The 15,458-nt window shown below is 40.7% G+C and overlaps 1 protein-coding gene across 1 annotated transcript in view; it reads left to right on the top strand.

The window, feature by feature from the left end:
- RAD18 (RAD18 E3 ubiquitin protein ligase) overlaps positions 1 to 15,458 on the top strand; it is a 470,945-nt gene that overhangs the window by 373,401 nt on the left and 82,086 nt on the right. Inside the window, exon 12 of the mRNA XM_063426684.1 lies at positions 4,138 to 4,203. Within this exon, the coding sequence (XP_063282754.1) occupies positions 4,138 to 4,203 (66 nt within the window). The remainder of the gene's footprint in view (positions 1 to 4,137; positions 4,204 to 15,458) is intronic.

Here is a 15,458-nt window from a genome sequence, read left to right as displayed (position 1 = left end):
CTATGGGAGAGAGGAGAAGACTATGGGAGGGGGGGACACTATGGGACAGGGGAGAAAAAAAATATTCTGTACAAACTGTCCCATAGTAAGAAACACTATGGGACAGTTTGTTCAGAATATTTTTTTTCTGGGTTTCTTCCTCTAAAAACTAGGTGCGTCTTATGGTGAGGTGCGTCTTATGGAGCGAAAAATACGGTACTTCTCTCAAGAATCCCATTTATCACCTCTTTCATCTTATAGAGAACACGGTAGTTTCTTTGCGCTGTATTATATGTTGTGTATATATCAGTTAAATGGAGCAATTAATTTTGAGCATGACTTGGAATATTTGATTTTGACATGTTTAAGTTAGATGTTCTATTAGATAGTTTCACAAAATAGGCAGGAATTTGTGTGGTAAGGCAGGTACAGGAGACTATTTTCAATGATTCCATCCTCCGGCAGCTGCTTCTTGTAAAGGATCTACTCACGCAGCCCAGGAATGATGCTCGGAATGGCTAGAGCTTAAATCTATTACCAAAGTGTGTGATATACAGAATTGTGAATCCTTGAAATATAGCCCTGTCAGAAGACCCAAACACAATTCATTTGAATAGAGGAACCTCCTAAATGGAAAATGCAAAGCTGGCAGTAGTCTACAAGAAACATGCTGGCACTCATCCTGCATGCCTTCATTTCTAGAATTCCTGGAGGTGTGCTTTTTGTCTGCATGAGTTTCATACTGAACATCTTAAATCTATCAATACATGTGCTGACACATATGGGGGGAGAATCAATAACGGTTGATTTGATGGACAGCTTTCCAATTCCTATTCTATTGACCCTCATTTCGACACCATCAGAGAATATACACATATAAGGACACAAGGTTCATAGAAGTAATATGCAGAGTGAACTGCAAGTTCTTCCAACATGTGATGCCTTCATTTCTAATATAATCTCAAAAAGGTTGTTAGGAACTTCCAGCTGCTATCAGAATCTTTTACTTTTTAGAAAATCAAAGTCCAAATGTCTTGTGACTGCTACATAGACCCAGTCTGGCATGTTGTTCTCGATCATACCAAAACAAGTTTACCAACTTTGAAGCCATATTGGAAGAGGGACCATCTATGTTTTATGATTTCATCAAAATACTAGATTAGCTTGCATAAAATATTTGTAACGATTTTATTTAGTGGTAGTTAAGGAATAAATTAATAAAACACATTAGTCTTACCAGCCATTTCTAAGGTTCTCAGGCTACTGCACCCTATGGTGTGCCAATGTTGTATATTGTTATGTTTTTTTAAGTTCTTTAAGAAGTTTTTTTTGTATTTATTTTTTTTAAACATACATACATTTTATATGCATTTAAGTTTGGTGTATAATTACTAGACATCAATTCCTGCTACCATTGTTAACCATAATCCATCATTTCTATATGTAGATGATGGGACACAATTCTGTCACACAGGGCACTTGTGTACAAAGGTAAAAAAAAAAAAAAAACACTCAAAGCACTATAATCTTTACAGTGTACATTGTAGTGATTATAATACTGCAGGCTATCTCTTTAAGAGGTGTATCTAAATATAGTCTAACCTCACAAGTGACAGGTGTGACAGTTTGTCTTTAAGATTAATCAAAATCCAATCTAGTGTAATTTCTGTAAATTCATCTAAATAAGAATCTGTTTGTCACATCTGTGGTTAGTATGACCAAATGTCTTCTGCTATGGCATCAAAGGGCATTTTGTGCAAATATATGATACTATTATAATATTCTAATGAGCTCTGATTCGCACAGCTAGTTGAATTACTGCAAATTATTCTTGCAGTCTCGGTTGCCATAATATTCAGCAGGGCTCCAACTCACACAAACAACTCATGGCAATTTGTGTCAACTTTTGCACAGTCTTTCAAAAGTGTGCAAAATTAGCAGTCTCCATTACACAGTTAGTTTAAAGGGGGTAAGTGTGGTTAAATGTGTCTTTACTGCATATTTTACACCATTATATATAAATACTGTCATGGTTATTTACTAAAGTGAGAATTCAAAGTGAATTTCAAATTTAAGGTCAAAATAGCTCAAATGGAAAAATTCTCTAAGTTAGCCACGCTTTCAATTTGCCTTAAAGTATAGTGCTTTTACTGAAACTATAGCTTCCCCCTTCTGTCACTTACTTGGGTCCTGCTCCGATGTCCACCACGCTGACTCAGATACGCCTTTGCTTTTCCCCCACCGTCAGCCAGCGGGGGAGACCTAATGAGCATGCGCTCGTCTTTGGCTTTACCCATATGTTGTTTTGGGTGACACTGGACATCCCCATGCATAGCGTGATGACGTTGAGCATCAGGTGACCAAAAGTCGCCTAACAGCCCGGAAGTCCCTTTAGTGGCTGTCTGGTAAGCAGGCTCACGGCAGGAACGATACAAGAGGAGGTGAGTATATTTGATAAACAAAAAAAGTTCCATTCGAACAGATGAAAAAATAAATTAATTTGCTAAGTATTAAAGGACCACTATAGGAACCCAGACCACTTCAGCTCAATGAAGTGGTCTGGGTGAAAAGTCCCCCTAGTTTTAACCCTGCAGTTTTACACTGCAGGGTTAATCCAGCTTCTAGTGGCTGTCTCCCTGACAGCCAATACAGGCTGCTTTCGCAATTTACACAGCATAAATTGCACTTATTTGACGCTTGACGTCCTCACGGAGTCAAGTGTCAAAAAAGATCCCCATAGGAAAGCCTTGAGTAATGCTTTCCTATGGGCCGCTTTGAATGTGCACGCACCTCTGGCCGCGCATGCGCGTTCGGCTCCACTCTGAAGCTGACATCGATGGGGGAGAAGAGGTTACCGGCGCTGGGTTAAGGTAAGCAAAGAAATGGTTAATTAACCCTTTATTCGCCACGGAACAGGGGGCCTAGTCACCTAAACTGTGACAAGGGCTCTATAGAGTTAGGAATACATAACGCTATAGTGTTTAAGTTATTTTTATATAAAGACATCTTAATTCATAAGCACTGCTGACTTTAAATCTCTTTAGTTTTCACAGAGGTTTCATATAGTCAGCATTTTACACAGGGCCTTTGCTCTTGAACTCTGCATTATCACTGCATCTGTTTAAAAGAGCCATCATTAAGGATAAAGAGATCCCAGCTAAGTCTCTGTTATTTATTAGTACAATTTAAACTCTCTGCATCGAGGAAAAGCTAACAGTTAGCAAATTGTGGTGTGTAAAAAGGATTTTAGGTTTTGTTTCATTCCTTGAAGTCTGCTCTGAAGAGCTTGAAATTACTTTTGGCTGGCTCAAGACATAATTTAAATTCACCTTCCGTAAGCTCCATAGATGAAAGTGCTCCCTTAAAAGTGGTTGTGTTCTTCTCGGATACGCAATTTGCCCTATTGAAAGTGCATCCCTATCCGTTTATCAGAATGGTGCTAAGCCTGTGTAATTGTATGTCCTTCTTAAAGTGGATCTGCAAAAAGAAATATGTCTTAATATCTTCATACAGGAAAAAATAAGTAAAAATGAATAAAATGATGGTTTACTGTGGAAAAGGGTTAACCTGCTTCATTATGCAACTGAATTATTGCCCCTATGTCCTGCTTCCTGTATTGTTGGCAGCTGGGCAAATGGTATAGCTAAAAAAGGAGCAAATTATATCAACTTTGCACATTATTTAATACTGTTAGAAAACTTTCCAAATGATTTAAATAGAAAAAAAAAAATCCAATAGACTTTAATGGTTACTTCTGTAGATAGATCATTTGGAGAGTTTTTCTAACCGTATTGAATCATTTGGAAAGCTCATTAAATTGAGGCCTATTTTGTTTTATTGGTATTATCGTTTGGGAATGTGAACACAGTTTTGTAAAGAAACTATCACACAACTTGAATGTAGTTGCTTTTGGGTTTTGTATGCCATTATCATGTTGTCGTTCCCTATTTTCTGATCTAATCATGGTCTGTGAGTATAATATTATAGTCGGAGTATGATATAATAATATGCGGGTCTCTAGCATTAAACAAGGTTACAGTTCAGATATTACAAGCAGCTTGCGTATTAGAGATGCAGTTTTTTTGGGGGGGGGGGTTCGTTTTTTGTTTTGTTTTTTTATTCGTCTTACAATAATTTTTGTCTCCTTAACCATTTCAGTTCCAGTTCAGACATTTTACGGGACTTAGATGAGATGGCAGCACGTGATGAATTGGAACCCTCCATGTAAGTACCCCACTGTGTGAGTTTGTCTCATCAACTAACAAGCCTTCTCTTGCAGTTTTAGAATGTTTTATTGGTTGAATGTAGCTGCCTCCCTAGTAATGACTTTCTGTTTGAATTAAGAAGTCCAGCACTGGGAATTATTAATTTTCTTAAAATAGACATCAATTACTTAGAGTGTAGTGAGAATTTACACTGGTCCTCCGGCACCTTGTTAAACAGAATATATAGTTTTAAGAAAGTGGAAATCCTTGTGAAAGATTCCTTTCACCCACTTCATCAAACAACCTTGCGCTAAGCTATAACACTCTCACAAATGATTCATGAATCTTTCTTATACCGGACAAGGTTTATGCTTCCAGCAAGTTGCTCATTAAATTATCAATTTCGTAGTTGGAACTATAGGTAGGTAGCAGACAACTGACATGTCAAACAGTGTTATAAACAAAAATGATGTAAAACTGTGTTTAATGCCTCCCAGAACTAAAAGATGAATGTATATTATTTTATGCTTTGCCATGGGTGTGTGTATATCTGTCATAGTGGGACTGAAATTGAAGGTATGCAATCACTACATATTTTTTCCGTTTATAAATAGCAGAAATAAATTGCAGCAGAATACATACCAAGATGTCAGATTGTCAAAGAGGGAAATGTTAATTTTAGGGGGCTTTCAAGGTTTGTCCAAGGGGCTATTCAATGGCATTTAGATTCGTCAGACTTGAATTTACATCTACGTAACAAATTTAGGACAAGGCTATTATATCTTTTTTTTAGAATGACTTATTTAGAATTTCTAAACTCCATTATCATAGGAATATAAACCTCTTATTAGGTTGTGTGGTCGTCATTGTGTCCCCCCCCCCCCCCCCCCTAGAGGTGGGAGGTGGGCTTAACTGCAATGTTTTACAGGGCACTGCACCCAGACCACTGAGATGATGTGGTTTGGGTCCATATAGTGTTGCATGGTTAAATGGTGTAAAAACACTCAATTTGGTAGAGAGAAAAAAGCTGACTAGATTTCTGCCATCAGCTTGCAATCTAGCTCAGTGTTGGTCCTATTTCTGAACTGCATGTACAATTATGATCCATAGCCACTTAGAGGGCACACTACACATCATAATAAGTGGCATACCGATCAGCCACAACATTAAAACAAAAACAAAAAGAAGAGAATCAGCACTTGTATAATACTGTAAAACGTTCTGAGGCAGCTCAAACACCAAGTCCAGAGTCTCTCTAATTTGATGTAGACAGTTAAAAAAGCCAAGGGGGTGGTATAGCGCCACAATGTCCTTCAAGATATGTGGAGGAACAAAATAAATAAATGTATGGTGTAGTACGTATGATGTAGAGGTGAAAAGGTAAACCACTCACACTTTGTGGGAGCGTAAATTTAGCTCTGGACTTTTGCGCTTGGGTAGAATAATCCCCGCCTAGGGATACACTGTGGTATACAGGTCAGCAGGTGGTTTTCCTATATCATGGAGCAGGAACAGTGGCTCCCTGGATATGGCTTGGAGTGGTATAATCCTGACTTTTAGAAATTTTAAAACTGTATATCTTTTTATTGCTTTTAATCCTAGTCTTTGTGATTCCCAAATTGTGCTTGTGCCATCAATACATCACCTAAATACACAAATATGATGTCCATTCAGGTAATTTGTGTTTTTAATGATAAATGCACATGTATAGCTGGTATCTGGACTTGCTTGTTATCTTTTTCACCTTTTATGCTAGCACCGCAAGTATCGTCATGTGTGCAAGAAGACTCTGTAACAGATCAGAAATGACAGCATTCTTACCTTACCAAATAGCTGTGAATTGGGCACTCCAGAGTGGAATTACTGCCTATTTTATGTGTTCTCTATAAAGAAAATGACTGCCATGCTGAGTTGTTACACTTAACTTGAACTCTGTGCTTTACCAATGTAAGAGTGGGCGCAAGTCATATAGTTTGCAGAATATTTGCACTGATATTGCCTGTCTCATTCTTTATATTAAAGGAACTATAAGCTATGCATGCTGACTGATTGATTACATAGATATTTTAGACCTAGTTCTGAACAGGGCCTGATTTACATATAAGGTGCCTAAAGGCACAAAATTCCAAAGCATCCCCTACTTCCAAAACCAAAAAAAGGCAGCTAAAGTAAGTATAATTAATTTTTTTACTGGACATTGCTGGCATAAAACCATCTAAACCTATTTGTACTTGTACTGTGTTTGTCAGTGTGTTTGAATCATGTAAATGCATGCAGGTTTAAAGATAATGTTAGGAGTGGGTAGAACAAACATGATGTAATCTAACATTTATTTTAACCCCTCTCTAATCTTACATGTTAAAGAGTAGAGTATAGATGGAGCGGAGCCTGACTGCCGTGCTTAGCGGTCACACTCCATGAGAGCCCCGTTGGGCAACTCTCATTGGAGTAATGATAACAGGCGTACCCTACAGGACAGGTGCCTAATCTGCCTAATGGTATATCTGGCCTTGGATCTGAAACATCAGGAGTCTAAATAGGTGGTCTTCCAAGACTGCAAAAATGTTAAACAAATATAACATGCTCCCATATTTATGGCCAATAGGTTGAATGCTGAAACATTAGGTAAATTCATAATGCAGGCTAAAATCCAGGTTGTGGGAATTAGCTTAACAATTTACATTCTCCTCTTACTCATTATCAGATGTTCTGTTCTGCTAGTCATTCTGACAATATGGTGAATCATTCATAAAGCTATAACAATGATAGTGTCAGGGTACCTGAGGTCTCTACCTCTAAGGGAGGTAGAGACTTGGTGGTTTATCCGTCCAGGCGAGCTGTTTCCTCCGTTCCTCGCGGTCCATCCAGCCACTTAAACACCGGCCGCGAGGAATCCACATCCTTTTCTAGCAGGACGCTCAATACGTGACGTCATGACGCTATCACGAGCGACCTGTCACTCAAGTGTCCGATATCCAATCGGCACTTGTCAGAGGCGTGATTACCATCCAGAGCCAGGGTATTTAAGCTTACTTCTCTCTTCAGCTCATTGCCCTGTCGTGGTTCTAGCTTGTCTAGTCACTCAGTGCTCTGGTATTCTAGTTTGCTCTATTTGGTTTTGACTCGGCTTGTTGTACTTCCCTGCTTCTCTGTTCTCCCTTGACCCGGCTTGTCTCTCGCTTATCTGTCTTCCCGTTCCCTCGACCTCGGCTTGTCTCTGACTATTCTCTATTACTCTCGGTACGTTAGTCCGGCCATTCTAAGGCCCGGTATACGTACCTTTCCACTCTTTGTACTCTGCGTGTTGGATCCCTGTCCCGATCCTGACATTACGACAGGGCCAATGGATCCTGCAGGTACAAACAGTCAGCTTGGTTCTTCTGATCCCAGGTTTGACGCCATGGAGCATAGGATGGATCAGATGGCTCTAGCACTACAGGCACTTTTGTCTCGTGCTAGTAACCCACCTGAGGAGACACGTACTCCTTCTATTTCTCCTGCAGTCTCAGGTCTAGAGGTAGCCACTGTAGGTGCTTCTTCCCGTATTACCCCACCAGTACGTTATGGCGGGTCACCGGAGAAGTGCCGTGGTTTTCTGAACCAGATTAGCATCCATTTCGAATTACAACCCCGCTCTTATCCTACAGATAGAGCGAAGGTTGGATTTGTTATTACTTTACTCATTGAGAAAGCTCTGAGATGGGCCAATCCTTTATGGGAGAATGATAATCCACTAGTCTATAATTATAATGCCTTTGTAGCTGCGTTTAGAAGAACTTTTGACCCTCCTGGTAGAAAGGTCAATGCAGCTAGATTACTGTTGCGCCTTAGACAGGACAATCGAACACTTGTGGACTATGCACTAGAGTTCAGGTCCTTGGCGGCAGAAGTTAAGTGGAACGAACAGGCTTATATAGATGTGTTTCTGAATGGGTTATCAGATGTAATTCTTGACGAGGTCGCTACTAGAGAACTCCCTGAGAATTTGGAGGATTTAATTTCTTTTATATCTCGTATTGATGAACGCATAAGAGAGAGGCAGAACACTCGAGATAGGACCCGTAGACCCTCCTTTAAACTAGCGCCTACCTTTCAAAATTCTGAGTTCGAGGACTTACGTATTTCTGAACCTATGCAGATAGGCAGTACTCATCTCACAGAGAGAGAGAGACAGTACAGAAGAAGGGAGGGTTTATGTATGTATTGTGGAGTCAGAGGACATTTACGCCTAAATTGTCCTAATCGTTCGGGAAACGCTCGCACCTAAGTTTCTCTAGAGGACAGGCCTTGGGTGTTTCTACTTTGTCCTCTATTCACAATTACAAAGAGTTCAGGCTTCTGTTACCCGTTTCTTTGAGGTGGGAGAAGGGAGTAGTAAAGACTATGGCACTAATCGATTCTGGAGCTGCTGAGAGCTTTATAGATCAGGGTTTTGTTGCCAAGCATGCCATCCCATCCCAGTTAAAAGAGACACCACTGGCTGTTGAGGCCATCGATGGTAGACCGTTACTTAAGCCTGTTATTTTCCATGAGACCATACCGATTAACTTAACTGTTGGCATCCTACATAAAGAGGATATATCCTTAATGCTCATTTCTTTTCCGTCTATTCCCATAGTCCTGGGGTACTCCTGGTTGAGGAGACACAACCCTATTATTAATTGGGAGTCAGGGGAGATAGTTTCGTGGGGAGAGAATTGTCAAGAGAAATGCTTGCGGAAGGTCTTACCTCTCGGATTAACTAATACATCGACTACCTCTGACAATCCTACAGAGACACAAATTCCGCCTCAGTATCTAGATTTAAAGGCAGTATTTGACAAAAAGAAAGCCGATACCTTACCCCCACACAGGTCCTTTGATTGCAAAATTAACCTACTCCCTGGTACCATGCCTCCCAGAGGTCATGTATACCCATTATCTACAAAAGAGAACTCAGTTCTAGAGGAGTATATTCACGAGAATTTAGACAAGGGATTCATCAGGAGGTCCTCCTCCCCTGCCGGGGCTGGATTTTTTTTTGTTAAAAAGAAAGATGGTTCTTTGAGACCTTGTATTGATTATCGAGGCTTGAATAAGATAACCATTAAAAATGCCTACCCGATTCCCTTGATCACCGAACTCTTCGATCGTTTGAAGGGCTCTACAATTTTCACCAAGTTAGACCTCAGAGGGGCATATAACTTGGTGAGAATCCAGCAGGGACATGAGTGGATGACGGCATTCAATACTCGATATGGTCACTATGAATATACTGTTATGCCTTTTGGGTTATGCAATGCGCCAGCTGTATTCCAGGATCTGATAAATGAGGTTCTTAGGGAATTTCAGCAAGATTGCGTCATTGTATACCTAGATGATATACTCATTCATTCTAGTGAGATTGAGACTCATCACAAGCAAGTCAGGAGGGTTTTGCACAAGCTTCTCCAGCATGGCTTGTACTGCAAGTTGGAGAAATGTAGCTTTGATCAAACCCAGGTAACCTTTCTCGGCTATGTGATCTCTGGGGAGGGATTTAAGATGGATCCGGATAAGCTCCAATCCATTCTAGAGTGGCCTTTACCCAAAGGTCTTAAAGCCATACAGAGATTTATTGGTTTTTCTAATTATTACAGGCGCTTTATTAAGGGCTATTCTTCCATTATCGCACCTATCACTAATATGACCAAACAGGGGGCTGATACTAAGAATTGGACTACTGAAGCTCTCCTTGCGTTCAAAACTCTCAAGGAGCTTTTCGCTTCCGCTCCAATTTTAGTTCACCCCGACACTTCTCTGCCTTTTCTACTTGAGGTAGACGCATCAGAGACTGGTTTAGGTGCTGTCCTATCTCAAAGGTTGGGGGTTGATAAACCATTACATCCATGTGGATTTTTCTCTAAAAAATTGACCGGTACTGAAAGCAGATATGACATTGGTGACAGAGAATTACTAGCGGTTATCAAGGCTTTGAAAGAGTGGAGACATTTATTGGAAGGTACATTACATCCTGTTACCATTCTAACTGACCACAAAAATTTGTCTTATATCGGAGAGGCTAAGCGGTTGTCCTCCAGGCAGGCTCGTTGGTCGTTGTTTCTTACCCATTTCAATTACGTTCTGACTTACAGACCTGGGTCAAAGAATTCTAAAGCCGATGCGCTATCTCGCCAATATGAGCCCTCTGCTTCAGTTGAACCACTTATGTCCTCCATTGTACCCAAATGCAATATTATTGCTAATACCAGTCTCAAAATTCATTCTCCGCTACTTGACCAGATCTTGAAGTCACAACATCTAGCTCCCGGAAACACTCCTGAGGGAAGAAACTTTGTTCCTCCTGAACTTCAACTGGAGCTCTTACAGTGTTTTCACGAAAGTAAAATAGCTGGTCATCCTGGTATTCGCAAGACATACTCTTTGATATCCAAGGATTTCTGGTGGCCTTCACTTCGAAAAGATATTGAGGAGTTCGTCGCAGCTTGTGAGACTTGTGCCAAGACTAAACTACCTCATGCATCTCCATGTGGCCTGTTACACCCCTTGGACATTCCTGAGAAACCTTGGTCCTGTTTGTCCATAGACTTTATCGTTGATTTGCCTGCTTCCAAGAGACAGACTGTTATTCTCACGGTAGTGGATAGATTTACTAAGATGGCCCATTTCGTGCCATTACCTAAACTTCCGACTTCTCCTGAATTGGCGGAGATTTTTGCAAGAGAGGTTTTTCGCCTACATGGGATTCCTTCGGAGATTGTTTCTGATAGAGGCTCTCAATTTGTCTCACGTTTCTGGAGATCCTTTTGTTCTCAAATGGGCATCAAATTGAACTTCTCCTCGGCCTATCACCCTCAGTCTAACGGAGCTGCTGAACGTACCAATCAAAAGATCGAACAGTATCTGCGTTGCTTTGTTTCCGAACACCAGGACGATTGGGTCGGTCTGATTCCTTGGGCGGAGTTCGCACACAATAACCTTGTTTGCGATTCAACTCGCTCTAGCCCTTTCTTCATGAACTATGGCTTTCATCCCTCGATTTTTCCTTCGGTTTCCTCTTCTCAGGGGATACCGTCGGTTGATGATCATGTCGCCAACCTGAAGAAATTATGGGATCAGACTCGGCAAATTCTATTACATAGTTCCTCGTTGTTCAAGAAACACGCTGACAAGCATAGAAGAGCGGCTCCTGTTTTTGTTCCTGGGGATAGGGTATGGCTAAGTACTAAGAATATTCGACTAAAAGTTCCATCTATGAAATTTGCTCCTCGCTACATAGGCCCTTACAGGGTTCTCACTCGTATCAATCCGGTTGCGTATCGCCTTGCTCTGCCACCTGCCTTACGCATTCCTAACTCTTTTCATGTCTCCTTGTTGAAACCTCTTATTTGCAACAAATTCTCCTCTAAGGTCTCCTCGCCTCGTCCTGTTCAGGTGGAGGGTCGGGAGGAGTACGAGGTAAGCTCCATCGTTGATTCCAGAATTTCAAGGGGAAAATTGCAATATCTGGTCAACTGGAGGGGATATGGTCCTGAGGAGAGGAGTTGGGTACCTCAGGAGGACGTTCATGCTTCTCGCCTTCGCAGAGCATTTCACCTCCGCTTCCCATCTCGCCCCGGTTCCTTCCGCCCGGTGGGCGTATCTGAGAGGGGGGGTACTGTCAGGGTACCTGAGGTCTCTACCTCTAAGGGAGGTAGAGACTTGGTGGTTTATCCGTCCAGGCGAGCTGTTTCCTCCGTTCCTCGCGGTCCATCCAGCCACTTAAACACCGGCCGCGAGGAATCCACATCCTTTTCTAGCAGGACGCTCAATACGTGACGTCATGACGCTATCACGAGCGACCTGTCACTCAAGTGTCCGATATCCAATCGGCACTTGTCAGAGGCGTGATTACCATCCAGAGCCAGGGTATTTAAGCTTACTTCTCTCTTCAGCTCATTGCCCTGTCGTGGTTCTAGCTTGTCTAGTCACTCAGTGCTCTGGTATTCTAGTTTGCTCTATTTGGTTTTGACTCGGCTTGTTGTACTTCCCTGCTTCTCTGTTCTCCCTTGACCCGGCTTGTCTCTCGCTTATCTGTCTTCCCGTTCCCTCGACCTCGGCTTGTCTCTGACTATTCTCTATTACTCTCGGTACGTTAGTCCGGCCATTCTAAGGCCCGGTATACGTACCTTTCCACTCTTTGTACTCTGCGTGTTGGATCCCTGTCCCGATCCTGACAGATAGTTATTCAAAGAACAACACATATAGACTGTCAATTTTTATATAGCAAAATGGTTATGAAGGCAGATCGTTTGTGTGACCAAGAGAGAAGGCAAATCTTTACAGGGCCAAGGCCCTCAGACAGATAAAAAGCAGGTCTTAAAAATTCAAGTTTAATATATTCACTTAATCGCCTCCCTCACACACACACTGCACCCTTCACACACACACATACTGCACCTTTCACACACACTGCACCTTTTGCACACATACAGCATCCCTCACACACACACACACACACACACACAGAAAAAGTAGAATAGATAAAAATGAAAAAATATGGATAAATTCAATTACATATTTAAAAAAAAAAAACTAAAACCCTCCTTTCTAAAACAAAAAAAAGGCACGCTATAAAATTTGTTACTGTGGCACTGGTGGGCGGTAAGGACATTTTACTATCAACAAAGGTTCAAACGTGGGCGCTTATTATCAAAGGATTGACTACCCCTGAGCTATACAGTGGATACATATGCTGCATTCGGTGCAGTGGCGGATACAGGGATGGGATAAATAGTAAAGAGCAGATGCTCTCCTACTCCCTGCTCTCTGCCTTCACGGACTGGAGGCACTTAGGTAGGAGAGGGAGAGAGGACCCGGGGACAGCTCTAGCCTGCAGCTCCACCGGGTATATGAAATATATTCATTTTTAATTGATGAAATAAATAATTATAGATATATTTGCTTTGATCTGCCAACACATTTAAATACTGACCCCATACTCTCTCACACACACACGCACACAAAGCTCCCATACTCACACACACACTGCCCCCATACTCACACACACATACTTTTCCACACACACACACACTGCCTCTACCCCATATTTACAAACACACTGCAGGCCACACAAACAGACACACACTACAACCCTCACACAGACACTGCATCCTTCACACACACACATACATCCCACATACACTACAGCTCCTATCCCTTCCTATCCCCAGGTAAGTTGTCAAACTATTCCTAAACAGTTTGACTACTTACTCTGGGAGTGAACCAAGGCACTCTTGGCACCATAACAACTACATAGAGCTGTAGTGATTATTGTGCTTGGATTCTTCCTACAATTCCCCCTCCCGAGTTATGTATCCACCATTGATTCAGTGGGTACATATGCTGTGTGTATAGCTATACAGTGGTACATATCACACTGTGTATCTAGCTATTCAGCGGTATTATCTACGTGTCCGTATCTCTTATAAGGGGTTAGTTGTAGCTTAACCTCTGGTTTGCTAGTAAAACGTATTTATCGTGTCACAAAATGATGCATGCCTAAAAAGTGTAACCAACATGGAAAGTTGGGAAAGCACTGCCTTAGATATTTGAAAGAAAATACACGTTTTAGCACCCAAAGACATCCCTTGATGAATCCACTTCTGTGCAGGTGTCTCCATATCCTTGTGGTGTTGTAGATAGAGTAGGAGCATTGCCTGCACACTTCTGCTTCACTGCTATTAGTGAATGATAAAGAATTATACACACATTGTATCATACTGCTCAAACGAAAGCCATGAGGGAGCAGCTGGTGTACATATTAAACTCCCCTTGCGCTTTAGAATGCCTGGATAAATGTTTGCATATGGCTTACCAAGAAGACCTACGGAATAAACTGTGCAATCTGGTTTCTCTGGTGGATGCAACAACTAAGTTCAAAAAGAGTTGTAAATCTTTTATGTAATTGATTTTTTCAAAGGAGTGCTTTGGGGCACCATGCACAGTAGGTTATATGTGAAGTCAATGATGTTTATTTATTGGCAGTTTGACCAGAAAATGGAGGATTGCATTTGAAGAAATTGTTACCAAGACTGACTGTTTAAAATACCGGATCTAGCGGTAATAGAAGTCAGTGATAGCCAATTTGTTTTTGGAAAGTTTATTTAAAGAGATACTCCAGACTACGGAATTGGCAATTATATAAATTAATATTTTGACAACACCCTGGTTGCTTAGCTCAGTGGAGCAAAACTCCATAGGTTATCAAAGTAGATTGTAATCTCACGGGCAAGGCCCTCTACCTGTTGTCTCGTTCTTTTCTTCTTGCCTTTCCCAATTATTGGCGCTTTATCAATGCCAGTAATAAATAGATAAATTACACAGAGCGCCTGCCTTGCAAAGACTTCTCATTGAACAGCATTGGGAAGTCTGTGATTGTAATCCTTTAAATGCGTAACAATTAGAAATTAAAACTAAAAAAAATAAGCTAAAGGGACACTTCGGGCACCAATACAACTTTGATGCATTTGCTAGGTTTTTGCCTCATTAACCCCTTAACGCCGCTACGACGTTCTATGCCGTCGCGCTTTAAGTGGGCTTTAAAGCCGTTGCGGCGGCATAGAACGCCGTAACGGCTTGCAGCTCTAGAGCACCCGGGATACTTACCTTCCCGGCGCTCCGCTTCGGGAGGACTGCCTGACAGCCCAGGCAGCCCCCCCACGGCAAATCAGGCCCCCGGGGGCCATGTGATCGCTCTCAAAGAGCGATCACATGGCCCCCTATAGCTGGCTGTGGATCTGCCAGCAGGGGGACTGTCTAAAATATCAGACAGTCCCCCTGCTGGTAGGTAGTGTTAAAAAAAAATATTAGACATGTTTAAAATTAAACTAAATATATTTGTATATATATATTATATATATAATATATATACATATTATATATATTTAACGTCATACATAGTGTATTTTAATACGAATATAAGTACATATATTAGTATTAAAATACACTTAGAATGACGTTACATATATATAATATACATATATTATATATATAATAGATATATACACATATATTATATATAAATACGTATAATTACAGTAATAAATAAATAAAATATTAAAACAAAATGTAATATAAATTATATATACATATGTAATTTAATTCTAACTGTATTTTGTTATTAATATATATATATTGGTAACAAAATACACTTAGACATTCTATATATATATCTATCTATATATAAAATGCAAATAAACGCAAATATATATATATATATATATATATATATATATAGATAAATACATATAATTA

This window comes from Pelobates fuscus, chromosome 7 (genome assembly GCF_036172605.1).
Source record: "Pelobates fuscus isolate aPelFus1 chromosome 7, aPelFus1.pri, whole genome shotgun sequence".
Classification (NCBI taxonomy): Eukaryota; Metazoa; Chordata; class Amphibia; order Anura; family Pelobatidae; genus Pelobates; species Pelobates fuscus.
This window is presented reverse-complemented; position numbering and strand designations above follow the sequence as displayed.